Source organism: Carettochelys insculpta, chromosome 6 (genome assembly GCF_033958435.1).
Source record: "Carettochelys insculpta isolate YL-2023 chromosome 6, ASM3395843v1, whole genome shotgun sequence".
NCBI lineage: Eukaryota > Metazoa > Chordata > Testudines > Carettochelyidae > Carettochelys > Carettochelys insculpta.
In genome coordinates, this window is record NC_134142.1 from 12,046,097 (window position 1) to 12,073,808 (window position 27,712).

The 27,712-nt window shown below is 39.3% G+C and overlaps 1 protein-coding gene across 2 annotated transcripts; it reads left to right on the plus strand.

Annotated features, from left to right (window-relative positions):
• The first annotated feature begins 133 nt into the window (after positions 1–133).
• NAA30 (N-alpha-acetyltransferase 30, NatC catalytic subunit) lies at positions 134–27,712 on the plus strand. 2 transcript variants are annotated; one of them, XM_074996253.1, is made up of 5 exons: positions 134–184; positions 425–1,195; positions 12,264–12,387; positions 14,950–15,005; positions 24,453–27,712. In XM_074996253.1, the coding sequence occupies exons 2-5, from the start codon at positions 428–430 to the stop codon at positions 24,588–24,590; spliced, it is 1,086 nt and encodes a 361-aa protein (XP_074852354.1). In that variant the 5' UTR covers positions 134–184; positions 425–427; the 3' UTR covers positions 24,591–27,712. The 2 variants fall into 2 exon arrangements, with proteins under 2 accessions (XP_074852354.1, XP_074852356.1); XM_074996255.1 differs by lacking the exon at positions 134–184 and having other exon boundaries at positions 198–1,195.

Genomic DNA, 27,712 nt, shown 5'->3' on the forward strand with positions numbered 1-27,712 from the left:
GGCCTCTCCAGTGGTCACGCGGCTCCAGCCTCCGCCCCTCCTTCACCAGGGCTAGCCGCCAGGCAGGGAAGTGTCGCAACTCCTGACAGGAAACTTTGCCGTGAGTACGGCAGCGGCGGGCTCGCTTTCCGGCCGCTGGATGAGTGGAGAGTGGGAGCCCAGGAGGAGCTGACGAGACGCTGGGGTTAGTGGCCGGAGGTGGGGAGGAGGCGGCGGCCGCGAGGGGGAGGCGACCCGGCGGCGGGCTCAGGAGGAGCCCGGGCAGCCGCCGCCGGTGGCGGCGATGTGAGGCGGGGCCGGGCGCCGCCTCCGCCTTTGTTCGCTCCCCGCCGCCCCCGCTCGGCCCGGCCCGGTCCGGCCCGGGAAGCGGCTGCCCCGTCTCACGCTCTCCTTCTCTCTGGGTTTGTGTCGGTCTCTCTTCTAGGACATGGCCGAGGTACCGCCCGGGCCGAGCAGCCTCCTCGCCCCGCCGGGGGACGCCCTCTCCTCCTTCTCCGGAGGAGGGGGGGCCGCCGCCTGCCCCGGGGCCCAGGACGAGGAGGAGGAAGAGGAGGGCGGCCAGCAGCAGCGAGGCGGCGGCGGCAAGGGCGGGCAGCAGCAGCAGCAGCGCCGCCTCCCCCACCACCACCACCCGCCGCACCATAACCACCAGCTCAACGGCCTCATCAGCCCCGAGCTGCGGCACCTCCGAGCCTCCCTCAAGAGCAAGATCCTGAGCTCGGAGGGGCCCGAGGGGCCCGAGAACAAGCGAGCCGGCAAAACAATGGGTTCCGGACAGCCGCCGCCGGCCGCAGCCCCGTGCTCATCCCCCATCCCCAACCACCTCCCGCCCCAGGCGAGGACTGCACCCCCGGCAGCCACAGGGGACACAAGCCAGCCTGCTGCTGCCACTGTAGCCCGCAATGGACTGGCTGGGGGGCCCGGCCTGGAGGAGGACGAGCCGGAGGAGGGGGATGAAGGGGAGGAAGAGAAGTCCCTGCTGCTGCTCTCCGCATCCTTAGCAGCAGCCTGCAGTTTGAAAGGCTCGGGGACGGACTCTCCTCCCAAGGAGGACCTAACGATAGGATACGTCCGGTATGAGTCCGAGCTGCAGATGCCCGATATCATGAGACTGATCACCAAAGATCTGTCTGAACCCTACTCCATTTACACGTATAGGTATTTTATCCACAACTGGCCACAGCTTTGCTTTTTGGTAAGTGATGGTAGGAGGGGAGAGGGAGGTAAAGAAAGTGGGATGGGTACAGGGTAGAGGGAGCAGGTTGGAAGGGAAAGGAATTTATGGGAAGGCTTCAATTGCCAGCTGATGCTTTTCCTTGATTATGGCATGGAGAGAGTTCTGAACATACCTTTTCTTATCTAGCAGCCATGTGCCCTGCACATCTGAGGTGCTGTGTGTGTAGACAATACAAAAAGTATATGTAATTACACTAGTAAACAACTGATTCAAGTAAATGGTAATAGGGTTTGTGTGTTGGACTGAGACCTAAGAGTTCTTGAATTCTAAGCCTACTATTGACACTGATTTTTTTTCACTTCTTGCAGATCTCCATTCTCTTTTCTCAGTGTCCACTCTTGCAAAATTGAAATAACACTATTTATCCAGCAAATCTTGTGACTTAATTTGGTAACTTTTTTCAAGGTGCTCTGCAAAAATTTTAAAGTAGTTCACTTATAAGTTATGGTCTGAGAGAAGTTGTAAATGTAATAAGATAAACAGACCTCCTGGAACTGAAGATTTTTGCAAACCTTTCAAACTTTTTCTGCAAAACTAGTGGAAAAAATGAAACAAAACAACTATATCTTATAGTGCGCACATCACTATGTATGAAAACATAGGAATTAACATGCTGTGTCTGAATTCTGTGCTAATAACAAATCCAGTCTTGTTTTCAGCCTGCTGTTGTAGACTAATAGTTCACTAGTCTGCCTTTATCAGTGGCTTGAACTACTTTATGTTAAAAAGACACTGTTAGCAAGTTCTAAAGCATTTTTAATAATCAGATGTTTGCTTTTATATACTGATCAGATGGATCTTGGCATTGACTGTAGGTTGTCCAGAGAAACATGTTTGGGCCTCAGTCCTGCAGATTTTCGTGCACGTTTGACTTATAAATATGAGTCTTCATATTTAAAAGTATGTCTGTAGGTGTATGGCCTTGATCCTGTAAACATTGTACCTGATAATGGATAATAGGTAGTTTCCAGTTACAAAAAGAAAGTGTTTTTTGTACACACACAAGCTTTTTGTAAAGATTATCAGGAAGTGAAGTTGAATACAAAGTGAGAGGAAAAGGGTTTATGGATCTTTTGGGAACAGTTCAAAGGCTATCTATTATACTACATGCAGGATGTAACTAATTTTGTGGAGGTACAAGTCCTTTCTAATAAGTACATTCTTAAACTCTTTTAAGTACAGTAGTAGTCATTAATTGCCCATGGCTTGCAAATATTCACTCAGGAATAATTATTATTAAATGGGAATAGGATATAACTATACTTCTAGTGTGGATTATTGGTACTTACAAGTATATTGTTTCAGTGTTTAACCTTTGGCATAATTTAAGTGTGTGCAAGGGCTTCCAAAACTGTTGGTCCTATGACCCTGTGAGGGGCCACAGCAGTGTCTTAAGAAGTTAAGCAAAATATGTAAAATTTTGCTGAAAATAAACCAAATAAATGCAGAATAGTTGAAGTATATACAACGTAATCCTTATAATAGTGTGACCTATTTTTACCACCATGTGGCTGAATGTGAGAACCTCACTTAGTGGTTTGATGAGGCATACTGCAAGATCTGAGTGTGTACAGCAATATACTATAGCTTCTTCTGATAAAATAGTATGATGGCTGTACTTGTGTGTGTCTAGATTTACCTTATTCAAAACAAGTCTTACTTAAAACATTTGTGTGACATGAAACTAAAATATTCATGTGTGCACATGTCCTGGAATTGGGATGTTAGATGTGTCAGCAGAAATCAGGCCAGAATGCACTGTTGAGTATTGTATGAATGTATGATATGTTGTTCAGTATTTCGAGCTCAGTTCTTTCCAAGGAATGATTTAGGAAGACTGATTTAAGAAAAGGACAGTGACAAGTTATTCAGTGATATTTCCATAAGATGGGAGTGTGACAAATGAGAAATGGTTTTACATTGAGGGATTCAAAACCAGCATGAGTGATCTGAAGTGCAAGCTATAGTGCTATAAAGTCTTCAAAGTGCGTGCAGTATTAAGAAGGGATGGAAGAAGGTAGGAAGAAACTTTGGGTTTATCTTTCAGCGTGTGTTTTGAGAAAGCTTGGAGCCTTAAAAAACAAGACTTACATATTCAGACTGTAGTAGTAGTAGGCGTCCTTTGATCCTGAGGGATCATGGGTTTGCGCCCCAGTTGGACTGATTTGAGCAGCGTCTTCTGTGGCTGTGCAATCCAATCCGGGAGTGGCAGTCCTTTCCGCACTGTGAGCAGCAGTAGGCAGATGTCGCTCTGGTATCACGGGCACGGATCTTCCTGAGGGCTCTCCTGTCTTCCACTTCCTTCACCAAGGTAGTTTCGTACATAACAAGAGCTTCCTTCACTCCTTGTTTCCAGGCATGCCTGTCTGAGGCGAGCGAATGCCAGGTGTTCACACTGAGAGAGAGAGAGAGAGAGAGAGAGTGTGCTGAGGTCATGCTTGCACGTGTCCTTGTAGCGCAATTTAGGTCGCCCTTTCGGCCTCTTTCCAGATGCCAGTTCGCCGAAGAGGAGGTCCTTCGGTATTCAGCCATCCATCATGCGTGAGACATGGCCCAGCCGGCGCATACGCCTCTGTTTCAGAAGGGTGAACATGGAGGCGGTGCCTGCCCTCTCAATCACTGCACTGTTGGGGACCTTGTCCTGCCATGAGATACCTAGTATGCGCCTAAGGCGGCGCATGTGGCGTGTGTTGAGCCGCTGCTCTTGTTTTGAGCGCAGAGTCCATGTTTCACTGGCGTACAGCAGTGTGCTCAGAACACAGGCTGTGTAGACCTGCACCTTGGTGTGTACAGTGAGCATATTGTTAACCCATACTCTCTTCGTCAGCCTGGAGAAAGTTGTGGCGGCTTTTCAAATGTGCTTGTTGATCTCGCTATCAAGTGACAAGTTGTCCGAGATCGTCGAGCCTAGGTGCACGAACTCATGGATGACTTCCAGTTTGTAGTCTAGCACGTTGATAGATGGCTCGTTACCCACGTTTTGGCCCATCACCTGGGTCGTCTTTAAGCTGATTGTGAGGCCAAATTCCATACATGCGTCCGCAAAGCAAGTTATGAGTGACTGCAGTTCCTGCTAAGTGTGAGCAGCAATAGCTGCATCATCAGCAAAAAGGAACTCCCTTAGATGCTTCGTAAGCACCCTGGTCTTTGCTCTGAGCCTCGACAGTTTAAAGAGGTTGCCGTCCGTTCTCGTGCGGAGACAGATGCCCTCTGTAGCAGTTCCGAAGGCATATTTAATCAAAACTGCAAAGAGGATGCCGAACAGTGTTGGCACCAGCACACACCCTTGCTTCACTCTGCTGAGAATCTCAAAGGGTTCGGATGTGGATCCGTCGTATACGACAGTCCCCTTCATGCCTTCATGGGAGGCCCTAAAGCCTTCAGTTTTGGTATGTCTGAATTACAGCTGTGTAAAGCATATACAATTGTGGAAGACCTTGTACTTTCTTGTTTAAAGAGCATGTGGCTTCAAATGTTAGTCTAATGCAGCTAACAAATTGAAAACAGAGCCTTTGTCAAATAATTGTTCCATGCCGTGTTAGCAACATGCGTGAAGGTGCTCAAGAGCAGCTGCTTTCAAAATTTACAGAAAAAGACTTCTTAAGCCTTTTAGCATGCTGAGTCAACTGATACCTCTGGTGCAGCACAGATTTTGGCATTTATGCAATTTGTTTTTAAAGGGTCTGTTGAAGACTTCTTGTCTTGTAAAGCTGAGCCAGTATGCCCAACAGAAAAATACACATTTGAGACATTTCAGGAATCAGATTTCCATATTTGTGGGGAGTATTGTTATAATTTTCATAAACTTGTCAAGCTGATAACGTGAAAGAATGGCGATCTGGTCCCCTAGAACCAGAAACATTACATCCAATGCTTCATGGCTTCCTTGATTTTTCTTTTTTTCTTCCCTACACTTCTAAGTTCTTGCCACTAAGGAAATGCCTTAAATACTATACCACTTTTTAAAGAAACTTCTAAGAGGTTCCCTTCTCTGTAAGTTGTCCAGTGAATACCTGTTTTCATTGCTCTGTGAAGCATGCCCTTCACCAGTAATTTTCGTTTTATACTGAAGTGAGATGACTTTCACAAGAATAAGTGCTAAATCCATACTTAGTTAAGACCAAGATGGCATATTTTTCCTGAATGGTCAGCAGTACTCCCTTGCTGGTGTCTTCAGTAAATCATTTTGGACAGAATACTTCTCCTAACTCGTTGACATGTTTTGGAACCTAAACAAGCAGAACTTTCTTTGGGTATGGATTGCTTCTATGGGCAATAATGTAGAACCCTTGGAAATTTTGCCTTCATGAGTTCAAAGAGGAAATTTGGAGTTTTTGCTTCTATTTCAAATGTCTAGAGCATTGAAGCTAGAAGAAACCATCAGGAATTTCTAAATTAATAACTGAGGGAGCATAGTCCTGTAGCTGTCTTTGGAGGTAGTAGATCACTGGCTCTTTCATCCAGCATATTATTGGGTTGGCTGCATTGCCTCAGCTTATGCAAGCCATAAGAATGGCAATATTGGGTCAGATCAAAGGTCAATGTAGTTCAGTATTCTGTCTTTTGGTGGTGGTCAGTGTTAGCTGCCCCAGAAGGAGGGAACAGAATAAGTAATCATCAGGTGATCAGTCTCCTGTTGCCCCTTCTCAGCTTCTGTCAAACAGGCTAGAGAAACCATTGTGAGCAGATTTAAAAAAAAAATTGTAGCTCCTTCTTTACTTTAACTGTAAAGTTACAAAACTTCTCTCACTTACAGCTGTTAAGAGGGTCTGGGGAGGTATTTTTTTTTCAATTTGGAAAGAGCAAGTTAAGCAACAGCTGATCTAGTCCAAAGGTTTGTAAAATAGGACATTTTGTTCAATATATAGAAGTTGCTTGTCTTCTGATTATTGATACCTTTAAAAAAATCCGTCCTGTTCCTCAAAAGCAGTAGATCCTACCCAAGTTCTATGCTTTCATGTTTTTTTTTATTTAAAACTTCAGGTGATTAGCAGTCGTGGGAGTTCTGTTTAAACTGAATTCTACACATTCTGATATTTTTGTACTTCCAGTAAAGAAACTACAGAAATGTAGATATAAATCCCAAATTACTTCAATTTTTATTATTACTACTAATGTTGCTTTTCTCTATCCAATTTGAGGATTGCAATACATTTGACACTCATAAGATTTCATAAGACCCCCTTTGAAAAAAAATTATCCCTACTCTTCAGTGGGGGAAAAACTGTTTTCAGTGCTTTTAGAGAGTCCCAGAAATTGCCCAAACCTTGTTTGCAAGGTCACTGCAGAGACAGAAATAGATCCTAGAACACCTGACTCTCACTCAGTCTTTCACTGTGCCACAAGTCTTTTTTTTTTTTTTTTTTTTTTTATTTCAACTTACCTAACTTAAGAACATACAAGTTCCTCCCAGTCCTTGTTACTTTTTTTAATTGAAAGACTTTTTCTGTTGCTTCTGTATGCCTAAGGTACTTGTATAGTCCCCTAGTGTGTGGCAGAGCTCTCCAGTCCAAGGGTAATGTCCTAACCATTTGACTATCCTTCCTCTCTTTGCATGCTTGGTGATGATATAGCAAAGTATATTCCAAAAGGTCTCTGCAGATCTGTGTTTCTCACACATTAGAGTGTATTGCACATAAATGGGGAATTTACTATGTAGTATCCTTTAAAGATACTGATTCTTTTTCAGGGACTAATATCAGTATAATTCTTTTAGTTGAAATATGCCCTATGACTCCCAGGCTATGTCTAGATGGCTGAGAACTGTTGGCAGAAGATATATATTTTGCTGACAGGTCTGTCGGGTGAGGCTTTTCCAACATTTGGACCGTCCATACAGGGCCAAATATTGTGGAAAAAACCCTCTATCGAGGCATTCCTTCTTCCTCATGGAATGAGGTATACAGGAATGCCGACAGAACACTCCCAACTGGCAGATCTGTGCCGACGGGTCTGCAGCCTGGACGTGCAATCTGTTGACAAAACTTCTCTCAACAGAAGCCTGCAGTCTAGATGTAGCTCCAGAGGTATTTCTAGCCTTAGTTTCAAGACTTAATTGAGTTCTTATTTTACTTAATGTTTCAGTCCATATATAGAAGTTCGTGAGGCAAAATGTGTGCAGTTTAGCAATAACACTTACAACGTGGATGAGATCATCTCTTTAGCTAAATATTTAATTATTCTTGCTTAAAAACCAAGTAGCAAATTATTAAACTGAATTTATGCAAGTTAACATTCTTTTGAGATTTAGAGACTGTTTTTCAGACCTACATTAATTTGACAGTACAAACATTTTTAGTTTCTTGGACCCAAAATCTACTGTTAGAAACTTGCATTCATGTATTTGAAAGCAGAATTTGGCTCTGAAATGATCCTATATGGAAAGTTCACTTTTACTTCAGTCTGTTTTTATTTTAGGCTGTTTCACTTTTCCTTTTGTGATGTCAAGGAACTAAACTGTGAATTTTACATGCTGAAGTAGGTTTTTCACCTGTAAGCAAGAGGGAAAGGGGAAACAAGGTCTTAATCCTGCAGTCCTTATCCCAGCAGAAAGTTACTGGAGTCACTGGGAACCTTGTCTAAGTACTTCAGTAGAATGTCTTCTGAAAGACGTGAACAATACCACTTTGTTACTTAACTCTGTTTTCTGTCAGAAACAACAAAGATCAATGAATCTGTAGCTTTGGTTCAGTGAATTGCTAGATCAGCACTGTAGTTTTATTTTTAAATGAGTTATTTGTAAGCAATGGAATGTTGGTGTATAAATTTACTCTTTTCTGTTTATTTCAAATTTCGCTTCTTTCAATATGTATCAAATATGTTGTCTATAAAGTTTTCTGTATGATTGAGTGAGCAGCAGTTGTACTGTTCTTCTTCTTTTTTTTTAAGGCAAGAGATCAGTGTTTGCTTTAGATCCAGGTGTGGAATCTCATCAGGTACTACAGTACTAAGAATTTGTCCGTTCTTCCGGTATAGTGCCTTATGTTGTACAGAGCCAGAGTTGAAACATGCAAAACTTGCCTTGGGCTGAAATTTGACATAGACGCTCTTAGCGTTGGGGTGTTTTCTCTTTTACAGCAATGAAAAAAATCAACTTGATTTGCCTATTTTAAATTAAGAAATGAAAAGCAAAACAACTTGTAAGGCATGGTATTTCTCAAAAGTCCTGGTTCCTTTCATCTTCCCCTTCCCCCGTTCCTTTAAACTAATGTTTTAAGCCATTTGTCTAAATTGTAGACCAGTTGTTTTTGATACATTAAGGAAGGGGAAAAAACCCACCACTTTCTTGCAGAGCTTGATGCACTTTCAGATCAAAAGTCTGCACAAAAATTTTGAATAAATTGTTGCAGTCAAGGGAATAAAATCTTCTTTCCCCACGCATAAGTCTTGGCGCTATTCTGCAGTCACTACTAACTTCTCATTTGCTGCAGATCTCTGTCAATAGGGTGTTCTTGGCCCATGGATTTGTGCACACATAACCCACCACTCAAGAGCAGGACACCTAAAAGGACTAAAGGAAAATATTTTTTCCTGGAAGAAAACCGGTCCTCATCTTACAACAAGAGCTACTTGAATGGATCCTTGTACTAACACACAGCTTCATTGAGTGGTTCCATGGCTCCAACAGCAAGCCTGAAACCTAAAATGCGTTTATATAAAAGGGGAAAGAAAAGCTAAGCTCTATCAAATATAAATTGTTATGCTTAGTTATTAACGTAGGACATTTGTGACATCAGTCCCATCGCTGGCTGCAGGATAATGTCATAAAAACAGAATTGTGATTTATTTCCCAGACTCCTTTTTGAATGAACACATTATTTTTCTGTTTCTTTCTGCTCTAGCCCAATATATTTAATTTTGAATCTGTGTGAATGCAGTTAGCAGTTATAATCACTTTGTTTTATTTAATGTTAAGCCTGTCAAGCAATTTAAAAATTGCAATTTACTGTGCAGTATTTAAAAATCACACTTTGCCATGGTAAACTCTAAACCTGTGGCTACACTAGCACCCCTCTTTCAAAAGGGGAATGCTAATGAGCCACTTTGGCAGGTGCTACCATGCCTATGCAGCACCTCATTAGCATAATGGCAACCACGTGTGTTTTGAAAGTGCCGCTTTCAAAATGCACACTGGTGGCGTAGACAGGGGCCTTTCGAAAGGACCCCCGGACTTCAAAAGCCCCTTCTTCACATTTGGTTTTGGGAAGAAGGGGCTTTCAAAATCCAGGGGATCCTTTCGAAAGGCCCCCGTCTACACCAGTGGTATGCATTTCAAAATCGGCACTTTTGAAATGCCCGCTGTCGTCGTTATGCTAATGAGGCGCTGCATATGCATGGTAGCACCTCATTAGCATCTGCCAAAGTGGCTCATTAGCATCACCCTTTCAAAAGGGGGGTCTGAGTGTAGCCACAGCCTAACAGAATACCATTTATTTTTTAGTGTTTTCTGTATTTTCATTTTTTTTTAGTTGTAACACAGTGCTCACTTTACCTTTTTATTACAAATATATGCACTGAAAAAAATTTTTTTTTTCATTTTATCTAATACAAGTAAAAGTGCAATTTTTTTATCATGAAAACTGTATTTACAAATGTAGAATTAGGTACAAAAACAACTACATTCAAAACTATATAAAACTACAAATCCACTCGGTCCCACTTCTTGTTCAGTCAGTCACTCAGGCAGAAAGTTTTTGGTTCAAATTTGCAGGAGACAGTGCTGCTCACTTCTTGTTTACAGTTTCACCTGAAAGTCAGAACAAGCATTCACATGGCACTGTTGTAGCTGGCATCACAAGGTATTTGCTTGCCAGCTGCACTAAAGATTTGTATGTCGCTTCAGTCATCAGCCGCCATTCCAGAGGATGTGTCCATGGTGATAGTGGGTTCTGCTTGATAATGATCCAAAGCAGTGCAGATTGACATGTTCACTTTCATCTGAGTCAGATGTTACCAGCAAAGAATTGATTATCTTTTTTGATAGCTCAGATTCTGTAATTTCCTCATACAGTGTTTCTTTTTTGAAAGCTTCCTACATACCTCATTCCTCTCTGATTTTTGGAAGGCACTAAAGATCCTTAAACCTTGCATTCAGTGCTCTATCTTTAGCTATTTCACATTGGTATCTTCTTTGTGTTTTGTCAAATCTGTGGTAAAAGTGTTCTTAAAATGAACACAACCTGCTGGGTCTTCACCCAAGACTGCTGTAACATGAAACGTATTGCAGAATGCAGGTAAAGGAGCACAGAACATGCAGTTCTTTACCAGGGAGTTTGGTCACAAATGTAATGTTTGTTTGTTTTTTTAACAAGCACCATCAGCATAGAGGCATGTCATCCGGAATGGTGGCCAAAGCGGGAAGGGGACATGCCAATGTTCAGGATATCTGGCATGTAAATGCTTGGCAATGCCAGCTACAAAAGTGCCATGCAAATGCCTGTTCTCATTATCAGGTGACATTCTAAATAATAAGCAGGCAGCATTGTCTCCCATAAATGTAAACAAGCTTGTTGTCTTTGTGATTGGTTGAACAAGAAGTAGGTCTTAGTGGCTGTAAAGTTTTGCATTGTTCTGGTGTTGAGTGCAGGTATGTAAGAAAAAAAATTAACATTTGTAAGTTACACTTCGTGATAAAGAAAATTCACTGCAGAAATTGAATTTTTCAATTCACCTCATTTTAGCATTTTTACAATGCAGAAATTTGTAATATAAAGTGAGCACTGCATACGTTCTATTCTTTTGTGATCAAAATTAATATATTTTAAAATGTAGACAAACTTCCAAAATATTTAATAAATTGCAATTGATATTTAATATTTAATCTATTTAATAGTTTAATGTTTTTGAGTAAATAATGTTAGTTAACTGATTGCTTGACAGCCCAATTAAATATACATTTAACATTTCATAATATGAAGTATTTCAGAATGACTAAGTCTTCGTAACCGTGCTTGTCATGACAAGTGTCACTAGCATTACCTGTCAATGAGGAATTCTAAAGTAAATGAGAACTCTTAACTGAGTGTATTTGAAATGCATGAATTTACTTGCAAAAATGTTTGTCTAAATGGTCTCTCTTCTATGTCATTTCATTGAAAAGTGACATTTGTTATATTTTACCTTTAAGGATTTTATAAGAGTCATTATGTATTTGGGGTTACAACATTGCTAACAAAAGCCTTTCTTAACTTTTTTTAAAATAGATGTGATAATTACATGAAAAAAGTTCAATTTGTAGGTTTATATGTGTAGTCTTGACAGAATTCAAATGAGCTTTTTTAATTTTGATGGATCATGTCAATGTTTATTTTTAAGTTTGTTTTTTTTTGTTTGTTTCTAGTTACTTAAAGTTTCACAGATGTAAGAAATTATAGGACAGGAAGTGTCAGACAATTATTAAATGACTGTAGATTGAGACTGTTAAAACACAGATTTTTCAACATCCCATGTCAAAGTACACAATAGAAATATCCATAATCATAATTCTCAATCAGTGTTTTTTATTTACATTGCCTATTTGTACATTTAGGTAGTTATAGATGGAAATATTGTCTTTGGCTTTTGTCTGTATGTGAAATTGTTGCTATAAATCTAACCCTTCTGAGACTTTTTATGCTCTCACTTTTACTTAGACTGCTGTGAGTTTTTTCTCAATGTGAGTAAATAAGAACAGATTGGAGCACCTATTTCTAGTCTCATCCTGTATACAAATTCCCCTTCTCGTTGGAGTTTTGTGTAGAATGACTGTAAACACTAGTTCCTGAGTTTATTGGGTATTATTTAGCTTATGTCACTTTATTTCAAATGCACAACAAAGCTAATAAAGTTGTTGATGATGTGTTTTGTTAGTGTTTTTATCTGTGCTTTGGATATACGTTTGAACTTTATATACAGTTTTATAGTGTAAGCTATTTGTTTTTATGTATGTAAACTGTAATTTTAAAATGCAAACAAATTCACTGTTTTGGCTGGCATTGGTTCTATATCACATGCTTAGACTGTACATAGCTGTTTGTTTGTCTTTAAGGCCATGGTAGGTGAGGAGTGTGTAGGTGCCATCGTCTGCAAGTTGGATATGCACAAAAAGATGTTCCGCAGAGGTTATATAGCCATGTTAGCTGTGGATTCCAAATACAGAAGAAAAGGCATTGGTAAGAATAACCTCTTCATGTTGTTATTTAAACTCTAATAACCCTGTTGGAATGTTTGTATTCTTTTGGAAAGAAGGTTGCTGCACAAAATAACAGGCCTTTCAATGGTAAAGATTGTTTTCCTAGAAAGCTTTTTCTCTTTAATTTGGGATAATTTGAATTGGCTTGGAGACTGTTTACACTTGCTGTTGTCACATATTGTAGTTTACAACTTCTTCAGTACTTCGCTAACTAATTCTAGTTCTTTTCTCATGGAAAGTGAAGAACAATCTTATTTTTTGCTTTGAACCTTCTTTGCTTGGGAGGCTGTTTCCCCAACAAAAGTCCTATTTACTGGTAGTAGCAGTCTCCCCAAAACCAAGTCTGTACAAGCAAGAGGTACTTGCTATCTTCCAGGAGAATTCTTGATATGCACCAAAATTCCTGGGCGTACTGAGTAGTTGGTGAATTTGGTGTAAGGTTGAAAGAGAGTTATCCTACCATCTCAGTGTCTCTTGTAAAATATCGGTGTTGAGTAGCAGGAGAAATGGATAACTTGTCCACACGTTTGCACATAAACCCATCCCCAACTTTATACGTACTATCTCATGAGCTACTTTGCTAAATTCTTCTTCTGGATCCACTTGATTAAATGTGGCACATACTGCTCTTTGCGGAGCCATACACATAGCCAACAACAGCATATATGTATAGAAAAAATTATTTTTTCTCACTAAACAAGCAAATATGAGAGAGAATTTTTCAATATACTAATCTCCACGTCAGGAATTTCTTCCTTATTGTAACTTACCAAATTTGTATTTCTCTATTTTTAAAGAGGCAATCCTGAAACATCGTTTATTTGCAGTGCATTTGAAACTTAAAATTTGTGTGTCAGCATTTCAGGATAAGAATATGTTTTACTGCTAACTTGTTGTGGAATAAATTCTTGCTTTCCTGTATTTAGACCCTGTTTTGGTTACAGAGGATTGAGGGCATGATTTATAACAGAAAAATATAGAGGAGTATTGAAATATATTTGTTATGCTTCTCCCTTTTTTCTTCTTTCAGCTCCTCCAAGTGTGATGCAACATCAGAATACATTCACATTAAATTTCACCTCAAGTGCACGAACAATCTTGAACTCAGTTCTTGGTTTTTAATAAATGTAAAATTTTGGCAGTGATTAACATCCATTGACTTCTAAGTTTTGGGCCAGTAACAACTGCCCTAATGTAGTCACAGTAGTAAGTAGGGTAAAGAGTGCAGGAAGATTACTGTCCCTCCTTTTGCTCAAGCACTGTCATGCATGAGGCGGCCATAATTGGTTGCAGGTGCTTGGGAGTACAAGGGCATGTTAGCTGGTACTATATTTATGTTCAAGAAGTGTGGGGTCTCTGCATGACTTCTCCCTTTCTTTGACCCTCTTGTATCCTGCTCGTGCAACATCAGGGTTGCACAGGTGTCACTACTTTTTGAAGTGAAGCAAGTTCAAAGAACCTTCATTCCGTTCTTCTTAAGTTCGTTCCCCCCCTCCCCCGCCACCACCCACAAAAAAAGCACCAGCACTCTGGAGATTTGCCTTTTTCCTGTCCCTAGCATATATCAGACTCCATAAAAAGAAAAATTTTATGCTCTGTGGCTACGTCTACACTACAGTGATCTTTCCAAAGTTCTTTCGAAAGGTCTATTCTGGAAGAAACCTCTTTTGAAAGAACACGTCCACACACAAAAAAGAGAGTCAAAAAATAATCAGTCTGCTCTTTTGATAGTGTCCACACAGGCCCTGCTCTTTCAAAAGAATGGGCCAGGGATTGAAAAAGCCAGCGCCATGAGGATTGCCCTTTTGAAAAAGGGCCCGTGGAGCATCTATATATGCTTTTTCTCAAAAACGGCTTTCAAAAGAAGGTGCTCTTCCTGATCCGGGAGTGGAAGAGGGCTTCCGGAACAAGAGCCACGTTCTTTCAATTTCGGATCAAAAGACTACATTTTGTGTGGAGACTAAAGAACTTGCTAGTGTAAACACAGCCCCTATGTCTTTAGTTGGTATTTTAAAATACAAACTATAGATTGGTTCAGGGGAGCTGCTCTTTTGAAATGAAGAGTCCTTTAGCAAGAGAAATGTTCCTCAGGTACGCTCAAAGGGGAATTCCAATGCTAAGTGCAACAAAAGGAAATCAAACATCTTGACGTTCATTTTTATTATGTAAAGTTATAAGGGTATTTTCAACGTAGAAAGCTTGTTTGTAACACCGTCCTTACAAAGAAAAGAACTTCAGGTGCCAAGTATGTGTTAAATACTATCTGTAGACGTTATATTCTAATTAGCGCCAACATGTTTTTGCAAATGTAAAATTGTATTTGATTGCAGATGATTTTAATGCTGAAACCTTGAAAGTAGACGATAAATCTGAAGTCTGCTTTTGGGTATTGTGACCATCATATACCACTGTGCTGTGTACTGAAATGGAATATGTGGATTTCATTAATGTCTGTTATAAAACTAATCATCTGTAAACTGAGTCTGTGAATTTAAATCTCTACCTGTATTTTACTTTAATGCTGTTAAAATCTATTTCCCAGGTACAAATTTGGTTAAGAAAGCTATTTATGCTATGGTTGAAGGAGACTGTGATGAGGTAAGTTTATGTAGATACTGAAAAATTTTGAATGAGTGCACTGATATGTATCCGGGGTAGGTGAGTTAGTGTGTATTTTCAAAAACAACAGCAATGATAAGTTTTTGTGGGGAAAGACCCACTTTGTCAGCTGCATCAAAATGGGTCTTTGCCCATGAAAGCTTATGCTCCAAAATATCTAACAAAATGATTTATTTGGTGATGAGCTTTCATTGGGTAGACCCACTTCTTCAGATCAATTTCATTTCCAATACAAATATTAGAGAGGTAGCCAAGTTAGTCTGTATCTTCAAAAACAACAAGAAGTGCTGTGGCACCTTATAGACTAACAGATATTTTGGAGCATAAGCTTTTGTGGGCAAAGACCTGCTTCGTCAGATGCATGAGTCGGCGAGAGGTGGGGGTTCTTTGCCCACGAGAGCTTATGCTCCAAAATATCTGTTAGTTCATAAGGTGCCACAGGACTTCTTGTTATTTCCAATACAGACTGACATTTGTAAGTACAGAGGACAAGAAAGGGGGGAAAATTTATAATTAAAACTGACAAATCAAATAGGATTGAAGGAAGGGGGTGAGAGGTGGAGGAATGTTCATCATCCTGTCTGAGATAATTACGAACATCAAGGGAAGGGAAGCAGTCCTTGTAACGAAAACAAAAAAGCAGTCCGCTAGCACTTTAAAGACTAACAAAATAATTTCTTAGATGATGAGCTTTTGTTGGACAGGCCCACGTCTGCACTTCCCACGAAAGCTCATCATCTAAGAAATTATTTTGTTAGTCTTTAAAGTGCTAGCGGACTGCTTTTTTGTTTTGATAGTATATAGACTAGCACGGCTGTCTCTCTGTTAACTAGTCCTTGTAATGTGCGAGGTAGTTGGTGTCTCTGTTCATACCATGTGTTAGTGTGTTGAATTTGAATTTGAATATTTACTCTTAACTCAAATCTCTACCCTAATCTGTTGTTAAATTCCAGGACACACATTCTCAGGTCTTTAACAGAGTGGCCCGCTCCATTGAAGTGTTTACTGCCTGGCTTACGTGTATTAGGTTTCTTGATGTCTGCTCTGTGTCCATTTATTCTTTGGCAAAGGTTTTGCCCAGTCTATCCAATGTACATACTGTCCTCTGTACTTATATAAATGTCAGTCTGTATTGGAAATGAAATTGATCTGAAGAAGTGGGTCTGGCCCACGAAAGCTCATCACCAAATAAATCATTTTGTTAGTGTTTAAAGTGCTACATTTCTGCTGCTTTGATTTGTTGGAGTACAGAATAACATGGCTACCTCTCTGTTACTATCCAAAATATCTTTTAGTCTACAAGGTGCCACAGGTGGTGGTCTTGTTGTTTTTTACTCGGATATGTTTGCGTTCTTCTTAATATCCATGGATTTATTTTATAGACGTTCTTTTTTTAGAGACTTTCATTGGTTGTAAGCAAATCTTCTGTTTGTTATATGAGAATGTGGTACCTTCAAAAAGGTAAACTGGGGAGTGTTTTTTTTTCAACTTAAGTTTTATTAATTTAACATAATAGTTAATCCTTTTTGATACTTCCTACACAGAACGGTTATCTACTGATGTTTGATTCATCCACGCCAAGCTCCCAAACATTCCAAGAATAAAAGCCACTGTAAACAAAAGGAGCTTGTTTTGGAATCTGAGTTGGTTGTTGTACCTAACTCTTCATTGTATTCAGGATATGTGAAGTCGAATACCAAAACAGTATTGACTGTAATTACGTAAGGCATGGGTCTCATCAGAGTATGATCAAATTGTCCCAAATAAATCCATACAGAATACTTCCCAATAACCTTGAATTATCACAAAATCATAGCAGTCATTTAGCGTGTGCTCTCTTCAAAGAATTTAATAAAGCTATTGCAGTATCATAAAATTGGATTTTACTTTCTGTATGCTCAATTTTATTTTTATCTTTTTTGCAAAATTCTTCACCTTGATGAAAACTTGAGTTCTGTTTGACTATACGAAAGGTAATTAATGTAGTCTTAATATGATTGAGTGAGGAGGAAAAAGAAGAGGAGAGAATAAGGTTCTTCGCAAGCCATTCTGTCTGCCCCACCTATCTATTCCTTAGCACTGTTACCTCCACCCTGTAGTATAGAAGAATGAACTTACTGTCCTTAATGTGAGTGAGGTATAATTCTTGATCATTTTTATAGCTCCTTCGTAAGGGTAACCAGTCCTTTGCTCTTTCTGGAGTATCCCAATCAGCTGTGCACCTTGCTAATGAATTAGTTAGGTATGTTGTGGAAATTTTAAATAGATAGTGCAGGTTTTTGTAAAAAAACAAAAGTTGTAGGAGGTACCGTGTTTTGGGTTTTCTCTCTCCAAATCAAAGCTACCTATAAAGTCTGCCACTTTTTCTATAATCTCAAGAATTTTTTTCCACCTTAAGCTCCTCATTCTTTTTGCTGTTATCTTGGACTATGCCAAAGTCACCTTGCACCTCAATTACTGTATCCTCTTGCTGTGGCCCTCCCATTCCTGGGATTGTTTTTCTCTACTGTAATTCTTGTGCATCTACTAAAACAGTTGTCCTCCCCCACAGCTGTGACCTCCACCACCACCTTGAGTGGTCTTCAGATTTTGTGCAGTAGCAGATGGGAAGGGGGGCTTTTGAAATCAGGGGGCCGTTTCTAAAGGCCTCCAGCTATACAGGCAGCGCGCATTTTGAATCTGGCAGCTTTGAAACATGCCTGGCTGCTGTTATGCTAATGAGGTGCTGCATATTCAACACAGTGCCTCATTAGCATATTCTGAAGTGCCACATTATCATAGCCCTTCTGAAGGGAGGGGCTAGCATAGCCATGGCCTTAGTGTGCATTACGTACTTTTGTGAAAAGGCCATTTTGAGCTAGAGGTAAAATTTTAAGTCTGAAAAAATACCATTAACAAAATATTAGGTTAGTGTCCATGTATGTAAATTGAACTTTTTGGGAAGTCCCTACATTTCAGTAATGTGATTTTTAACATAGTTTTCTGATTCACTTAATTATGGTGAATTTTGGTTATGATAATTCAAGATTATGGACTAAAGATTTTGGGGAACTAAATGCGTCAAAATTTATAGTAGATGAACGTAATTTATTGGCATGATTGGAGAGCAATCTGTAGGAAAATGTGGTCTACAACTTTAAAAGCTATGCCTCTGAAATACATGGATAAATTACTGTGATTGTACTTGCATAGCCCCAAAATGTGCTAAAAGTAAAAAGTCAATGATTTAATAAAAAGCCACCTGTGTCTCTTTTTTGATATCATGAATACTCAGCTGTGTAGGTGCTATATGTATGTCATCATTAAAATATCTTGAGGCAATTTTCAGTGACTTTCAATGAAAGATCCTAGTATCATATAATCATAGAATACTAGGACTGGAAGGGACCTCGAGAGGCCATCAAGTCCAGCCCCCTGTCCCAATGGCAGACCAAGTACTGTCTAAACCATCCCTGATAGACATCTATCTAACCTATTCTTAAATATCTCCAGCAATGGAGATTCCACAACCTTCCTTGGCAACTTATCCTACTGTTTGACCATGCTGACAGTTGGGAACTTTTTCCTAATGCCCAATCTAAACCTCCCTTTCTGCAGTTTAAGTCCATTGCCTCTTGTTCTATCCTCAGAGGCCAAAAAGAACAAGTTTTCTCCTCCTCCTTATGACACCCTTTTAGATACCTGAAAACCGCTATCATGTCTCCCCTCAATCTTCTCTTTTCCAAACTAAACAAGCCCAGTTCTTTCAGCCTTTCTTCACAGGTCACATTATCTAGATCTTTAATCATTCTTGTCTCTCTTTTCTGGACCCTCTCTAATTTCTCCATGTCTTTCTTGAATTACGGTGCCCAGAACTGGACACAATTTTCCATCTGAGGTCTAACCAGTGCAGAGTAGAGCAGAAGAATGACTTCTCATGTCTTGTTCATAACACACCTGTTAATGCATCCCAGAATCATGTTTGCTTTTTTTGCAACAGCATCACACTGTTGACTCATATTTAGCTTGTGGTCCCCTATAACCCCCAGATCCCTTTCTGCTGTAGTCATTTCTAGACAGTCTCTCCCCATTTTGTATGTGTGAAACTGGTTGTTCCTTCCCAAGTGGAGCACTTTGCACTTGTCCTTATTAAACTTCATCCTGTTTACCTCAGACCATTTCTCCAATTTATCCAGATCATTTTGAATTATGACCCTATCCTCCAAAGCGGTTGCAATCCCTCCCAGCTTGGTATCATCCGCCAACTTAATAAGCGTACTTTCTATGCCAATATCTAAATCGTTGATGAAGATATTGAACAGAACGGGTCCTAACACAGACCCCTGCAGAACCCCACTTGTTACACTTTTCCAGCAGGATTGAGAACCATTAAGATGGCCACTTAAACACGGTATGTTTTGAGAACTCCCCTTAATCTAGATCTCGCTGAAAAATTGCAGCATGTAGGGCCATCCTGTAGCTTTGTTTTCCCTTCTTGAGAGAATTTGATTCTTTAAAAGAAAGAATGGATTGTTTGTTACTGTGTTGTCCTTGATAGTAATCTGACACTTACTGCTTGCACAGTATCTTACATCTTCATAGCACTATATCAACTAATTGAAATAATTTGGCACTACTTGCAAAAAATCCTTAACATTCTCACAATTTTTCTGACAGGAAAGAAAGTTGCTTATATGAAATGTGAAAAGGAATTTCAGCTTTTCAGAAGCAGCCTGACTGAAACTGATAATGTGCCACAGCTGAAAGTCGTCATAAATGCTGTTGTCAGCTAGGTTGGCCTTCAGCATCATAAATACACCTACTAAAGAATAAAGTGTGATACTTTATATATCTCATGGAGTTCACAACTTTAGGTCATCAAAACTTGAAAGTCCAGGAATACGGTTGCATGAAGTGTGGCATCATAATGTGGCCTTTTTGTATGCTGCGTGGTCTTTCTTCAAAAACTTTTATACACCTGTAAAATATTGTTGATTTGAGGTGGTCAGGACTTATTCAGGTGGACAGAGAAGATGATGGTTCTGGGTTATTACAAGAATTAACAGGTATACATGGGAAGCATATTGGTTACAGGAGATGCTCTAAGACAGAAATGAGTGGGAACACTGCCCATGCTGTCTTGCATTTAAAACTGACTATAGGAATGGGACAAGTCTTTGCCCAACCACATTCCACCAAAACAGCTAAGCGGATGTAACTGAGCTTCCTGGGTATATGCAGAGATGCTTTTCAGTATCACTTTACATTCAGACAGGTCAACTTAAGTCCTCCTTGTTTGCAAGGCACATTTATCCTGTCTGCTCAGTGTTCAATAGTAAACTTTTTCCCAGTAGTTTAGTTGATCATTTTTATACTTGATTGGAGGTTAAAAATTACACTATACTCTTCTTCTAAGCTATCGGTATCAATAGTAACGAGATGGCATGGTCCAGTGGGCAGGGACGAGGCATAAGAAGGCCAGGGCTCTGTTTTTGTATGAGCCACTACTTTGCTGTGCTCAGACTATTTAGTCTATTCCCTTCAGTTTTGCCATCTGTAAAATGGGGACACAGATTCCAAAACCCTCAGATTCCAAAGTGATACATGCTGTAAAAGAATTTAGAACTATTGTTTGCTTGGTAGAGCATCAGAGGTCCCTCATTTTTTCTTCTTCCCCACCCTGAAAATGGTTGCTGGCATGCTTAGTATCTGAGTTCACTGCCTGATTTAATTTTTCACTGTCAGTCCCTTCTTACAGTCTGATGTTAACAAGTGTACTTTAGTATTGTCTGTTTCATTGTGTCTTGGAGAATGAAGAAAGGAAACATTGGGGATTAGTAAAGAATAAAATTGCAAGGCACGTAGAAGAGCACGAATTGTTGGGCAAAAGTCAGCATGGTTTCTGCAGAGGGAAGTCGTGTCTAACTAATCTATTAGAATTCTTTGAAGGGGTTAATAAACATGCGGACAAGGGGCACCCAGTGGACATAATATACCTAGATTTCCAGAAAGCCTTTGACACGGTCCCACACCAAAGGCTTTTATGTAAATTAGGTGGTCATGGGATAGGAGGAAAGATCCTTTCATGGATCGGGAATTGGTTAAAAGACAGAAAACAAAGGGTGGGAATAAATGGTAAATTTTCACAATGGAGGAGGGTAACTAGTGGTGTTCCCCAGGGGTCAGTCCTGGGACCGATCCTGTTCAACTTGTTCATCAATGATCTAGAAAATGAGGTAAGCAGTGAGGTGGCAAAGTTTGCAGATGACACCAAGTTGTTCAGGACAGTCAAAACCAAAACAGATTGTGAAGAACTACAAAAAGATCTCAGCAAACTGAGTGATTGGGCAGCAAAATGGCAAATGAAATTTAATGTGGGTAAGTGTAAGGTAATGCATGTAGGAAAAAATAACCCAAATTACACGTACTACGTGATGGGGTCAAATTTAGCTACGACAGATCAGGAAAGGGATCTTGGAGTTATAGTGGATAGTTCTCTGAAGACATCCACGCAGTGTGCAGCGGCAGTTAGTAAGGCAAATAGGATGTTAGGAATTATTAAAAAAGGGATCGACAATAAGACAAAAGATATCATACTTCCCCTATATAAAACTATGGTACGCCCACATCTCGAGTACTGCGTGCAGATGTGGTCTCCTCACCTCAAAAAAGATATATTGGCATTAGAAAAGGTTCAGAAAAGGGCAACTAAGATGATTAGGGGCTTGGAACGGGTCCCATATGGGGAGAGGCTAGAGAGACTGGGACTTTTCAGTTTGGAAAAGAGGCGATTGAGGGGCGATATGATAGAGGTATATAAAATCATGAATGGTGTGGAGCAAGTGAATATAGAAAAATTATTTACCTTTTCCCATAATACAAGAACTAGGGGACACCAAATGAAATTGATGGGTAGTAGGTTCAAAAGTAATAAAAGGAAATTTTTCTTCACACAGCGCACAGTCAACCTGTGGAACTCCTTGCCCGAGGAGGCTGTGAAGGCCAGGACTCTATTAGGGTTTAAAAAAGAGCTTGATAAATTTTTGCAGGTTAGGTCCATAAATGGCTATTAGCCAGGGGTAAAGTATGGTGCCCTAGCCTTCAGAACAAGGGCAGGAGATGGATGGCAGGAGATAAATCACTTGATCATTGTCTTCTGTTCCCGTTCTCTGGGGCACCTGGCATTGGCCACCGTCAGCAGATGGGATGCTGGGCTGGATGGACCTTTGGTCTGACCCAGTATGGCCATTCTTATGTTCTTATGTATGTTCTTATTCCAGCAAACCAGAATTTCAACATTTAACTACTCTTAAATAAGTGACTTGCAGGTGTGGTTGGCAGACCTTTGGCATTGCACAGAAGTTAGTGTGAATATGCAGAGTTGCAGCTGGACACAGGCATGTACTATTACTCTGCCAAGTTGCTAAACTTCAGTGAGAATGAATGCAGTTTGTAGACAAAGGTCAAATGACAGGGAGCTTCCTGCTCAGTGTTAGTTATGTGGGTCATATATCCTGACCCCTGTAATGTTTCATTATGAGCTGCGCTTAGAAACAATTTAAAGCTTATTATAATTAAGTAGAAAACAAGCATTGATTCTTTTAAGTTACTACTATTTGAGTAAGTGATTGAATCCAATGTTTAGTCTATTCAAATTAATATGTTAGTATTAATTAGCTCCACCAAAATTTCTGATAATATGAGTCCAGTAAAGAAACAAACTGTATTAACAACCAGAAACTCAGTGTCTGGTTCTTCCCAGGAGTCTTAGAATGGATTATCATGTCTCATGAATACAGATATAGCAAACTGACTACCATTTTTAAATCACCCTGGATTTTTTATTATTATTACTGCTTTACATCATTTTGTCTTGGCTTGCTTCGAAAAAAAATAATTGTTTTAGCCTCTTCTTACTTTTAATTTTCCTGCAGGCCAGAGCTCTGATTTGTTCTCTTTCAGGACATGATTTATTTGTGGGGAAGTCTACGGTCAGGATAAATGGCTGGAACATGTTGTTGGAGATATTTCAGATTTGGTCATTAGTCAAATTTGTAAATGTAACAGATCCTATATTATGTTGTAGTATATTCATTCAGAGCTCAAGGTGGGCATATTTTAAGTAAACAAAAGTAGCTGCTGTTACCTTTTGGCCTGGTCTTTTGCAGTAGTCTGTATTCTGAGTCACCATTTCTACCTGTGAAAACTGGATGTGAAATGCTACAGTTTGACAATGTTGGAAGCGCTTTTCTGAGTGTCAACAGGAGAGTTTGATTCATGGCTTGCAGCAAATATGCAAAATATTGCTTTAATTCTGTGGTCCCTATATCGTGGGCATCATTATAGTATTAAATGCTTTTTTGTATTGAATATGTAAATTCACTTGCCCATATGTAGTCTAATCTAAACAGCTTGTTAATTTTATCTTGCTGTGCAAATAATGTGTATTCTTATGCATACACTGACCATTTTAGTACTAAAATAAGATATATGCTTGAGTTTGTTTGAATATTGAGAGAGAGAGAGAGAGAGTGTGTGTGTGTGTGTGTGTGTGTGTGTGTGTGTGTTCAAATTTAGATTAGAGGATTAGATTCCCTGTGTCAGAAATCTGGTCAGTGCACCTGGAAAAAGGAGAGGGAGAGTGGAACCAACAGTGATTTTTATGAGACCTTTGTACTCTCCCATGCCTGAGGCCAATTTGGCTTTCACTGTAACTTGGGTCAGGCATAGATTTGCTGTAAATTATACATGATTGCCATATTCCAAGAAGGCCTTTCCACATCCAGCAATTGCTAGCGCACAAGGGAATACAGAAAAGTGGCTTTCTGTACTCAGCGTATGCCAAGACTAGCTGGAAATGGTGTACGGCAACTTGCTTGCCACTCAGGTGTTTCCTTTTGTAGCACTAAGCAGTCATTTTAACAGGCCAGGATCTGCCTACAATTCTATTTTTGATTGGAATTTCCGCTACTTTAGCTGTACACAAAAAAGTTCAAGTCTATATTTTTGTACCAGTCAGCATGGAAACCTAAACTTGGATCTGTAGTCAAATCTGTTTAATCATATAGCTAAACTTGTTTTGGGCAAAGTGTAAGCTGGGAGAACTGAAAGGATATCATGTGACTTGGGTCGCTAGCCCTTCAATTTGCAAAAATTCCAAACACGCAAAAACTCATTGAAGTGATATGGCAAACCGCTTCAGTTTGCACAAAACTTCAATCCATGTTGAACAGCTGCCACATTTTAAAAAAATTGGTTTCCATTTGAAGAGTTAATGAATGGGGAGGGACGCTAACTGCTGTTAAGTCGTTTATTGGTAAATTGACACCCCCTAATTTAGTCTGTTAATCTAGAAGACTTTTCAAATCCAGAGAGCTATGTAAATAATTTTTCTGAAACAATGCAACTCTTCTCAAATTGACTTTTTTTTTTCCATTATCTTTCAAGGTTGTCTTGGAAACAGAGATCACAAACAAGTCTGCTTTGAAACTTTATGAAAATCTTGGTTTTGTGCGAGATAAGAGGCTATTCAGATACTATTTAAATGGAGTTGATGCACTGCGTCTTAAACTGTGGCTGCGTTAAAAGAAACCATCACGTCAATCAACTGACTTCCCAACAACGCAGAGTTGTCCTTTGCATGCAATGCAATTTGTACAGAATTGCTTTGCAGGTGGACTAAGTAATTTTCCATGCAGCTCTTATCTGTCAGTGTCTCATTGAGTGTCGCACATACTTGTTGCACTTTGGCATGGCGCATTTGTTCTGAATTAAAACAGATTGTTTCAAACTTCGATTTCTTTTGGTACCAGCAAGATGTGCCAGGTGATAGCCAAGATATGTTCATTCGTTTGCAAGTCTACTGACTCTATTACATAGTGAACACTTGATCAAAGAAACTGTATGTGGAACGCAATGCTTGGTTCCAGAGAAAAAGCCAACGTAGATTGTAAAATTCTATAAGTATACTAACATTTCATACAAAACTTGCCATAGTTTTTGGGTAAAAGGCTTCAATTTTAGGTTTTATTTTCAATATTGAATTTTCCATTCTTAAATATTGGTACCTCAGTGATTAGTGAATGAAAAAAATGTATTGTAGGGTGGGGTGTGTGTTACAATGAGTAACGGTAACAATTAAATTGCGTCTGCCAGTGCCTGTATAGATAAGTATATTTGTCTTCACCTCTGATTTTTGAGTGCATGCTTTTTTCTTTTACTTTTTTCAATTGTCTTTGCCAGCAAACTTCTGCTTTTATTTAAATTCTGAATTTGATAATAAATTATTTCAGATTTTTATAATTTGGATACTTCTCCCAGAAAAGGGTATGAAAGGCCCTTGTTTTCTTATAGCAAAGTGTTAAGCTATTTTGAAAAATCTTGAGTAGCTGCTAAAAAAAAATCTGTCACCAGTAAATTTCTGCTGGTTTTGGATGCACTTTTTCTTTAAAAGAGGGATTTTAAAAAAAAAAGAGAGAAAAAAATTAATGTAAATTGGAATGATTTTATTTAATCAAAATTACCTCTAGAAGCTCTGAAGAACAGCTATTTTAAAAGAGAACATTTTTTTCACTTTTGATTTGGATTCAGATTGCTTTGCTTCAGTGTTCTAAAATGCTTCAATCTTCAGTTCTCTATCTTTGAAATAAATTTCAAGGTGTATCATATCCATTTTTAGCTGCTCTCACTTTCTCAACATTTATTTGAACTAAGTTATTGGGGAGAGGGTCTTTCTTCCCATTCCTTTAAAATAAATGTAGCAGGAAAGGGACTTCCCTTTTTTAAATGGGATACATAGGCTTATCAAAAGCTGTCAAGCTGTTCAGCAGTAATGCTGCATGTTTGCTCTCCTGAATGATAGTAAGATATATGGGCACCTTCACAAATTGATTGTATTTCATCTTGGGGGGCAGGGTGGGGTAGGGGAAGTGACATTGGTTTATTTATATAAGTGAAGAACCTAGGCAACCCATGAAAAAATGGCCGAACTCTCAAACTGCTCTTCTGTACTGAGTGTAATCTTCAGATTTGCCTTATTACACTGTGGTTTTAGGGTTTGGTTAGAGTCCTGTTTTTTAATTGTTATAATTACTGTACATTTAAAAACCCTACCTCCTGTAATGTTTGGGAAAGAGCCCCTTGCAGGAAAACTGGATTTAAAGGAAAGCCAGCCTTATTTTGCACAGATGAACATTCACATGGTGATGGACATTTCTCACCATGTACAAATTGTGAATTGTATTTGAAAATAAAGATTTTTTTTTAATTAAAATTGGCCCTTGGAAGTTCTCTGCTTGTGGACACCATTTGTACTTTTCACTTTTTTTGTTTTAAAAGGAAATTAGTCTTTCAAAATTGTGCCAGAATTTAAACTGAAGACTCTTATTCATAGAGTAGGTATGCTGTGGTCAGTGGCAGTTTGTTTCCACCGTACTGCCCTGTTATGTAATCCAGCCTTGTCCTGATTCAGAAACTACTAGGGATAAAAAAGTGCTGAGTCTGCTTAATCTTTGCTTGGCCTTCTATGAATATGCCATCATTAGATGCCAATTCTAGTTAAGGTTCAAATTATCTTGACTTCAATCCACTAGAACCTGAATCTTCACCACAAACTTATTTCTTGCAGGTGTTTTGGTGTCTTGTCAAATGGTAACTGCTTTAGTTCATTTGGCATTAATAATCCAGAGAGGAGATATTTCATGTCCTTTTACCAACAGCTGGAAACTACATAGGGGGCCCTGTGCTGGAAATTTGAGTGATCTTTCTTGTTTCATTATTTTTAAAACAGTGTACGAAAAGTCCTTTTGCTGTTCAAACTGAAAACACCTTCTGTTAAAAGCTGATTAGAAATGAGTTTTGAAATTGATCATACAGATTATGGCACAAGTACCACTATTGAGCAAAATTCAAATACAATTCAATTTAGCCATGGCAAGAAGTGGTTTTCACCATGCCAGACTTTCAGGATTCTGAGCAAAATGGGTGCAACTTTCTTTTAAAAGAATGCTGTCTACATTAGTCTAATATTGCTACTGTAACACACAGTACACTATCAAAGATATTGAAGCTGTACATGTTGGTGTTGGAAAAAACTGGTATTGTCTGTTGCATAGGGTGGGATGTCATGAATGCAACAAGATGAGGATCGTTAAAATGAACATAGTTCAAATAGGACTTAAAATAGAAACTAGCAAAAAAGGAATAATCAGGGTTTCTAGGGGTATTTTTGTCTTTGTTGCCAAGACATGTCCCCTGCCCCTTTTTGCATTGACAAATCTAAACTAAGGAGTTGATATTAAGTCACTTTTATGTTTAATTTTATATTGCCTGAAATACTGCTATTGGCTGGCATGTCAGAAAGGATATGTGCATTACAATGCTTGGAAAAGAAAAAGTTACAATTATCACCCACTAATCTAATTGGCATTGCATAGGGCGTCACAATTTCACCACAAGGCATCACTAAAACTGAGTGCTAAGTTACAAGGGTTTCAGGTTTTGTAGAAATGTAACCATAAATTTTATTGGGGATCAGGTGGGTAGCTAAAAATATCAAGTGTATCTCAAAATATTGGACTGCTGTTTGAGTGGATTATGTTCTTCTGTCCTTTATTCTTTGGCAAGAACAAGAACCATTGGGGTTATGGAATGTGCAAACTGTCTAAATAAGATGCAGTCAAATAAAATATGGTTAAGTTGTTTATGCA

What these genes read in the sequence shown, in the direction of transcription:
- NAA30 (XM_074996253.1), top strand. Translation starts at nt 428, where the DNA reads ATGGCCGAGGTACCGCCCGGGCCGAGCAGCCTCCTCGCCCCGCCGGGG. An exon ending in GGCCACAGCTTTGCTTTTTG is followed by an intron (nt 1,196 to 12,263) that starts GTAAGTGATGGT and finishes TTTGTCTTTAAG; the next exon opens with GCCATGGTAGGTGAGGAGTG. An exon ending in ATACAGAAGAAAAGGCATTG is followed by an intron (nt 12,388 to 14,949) that starts GTAAGAATAACC and finishes TCTATTTCCCAG; the next exon opens with GTACAAATTTGGTTAAGAAA.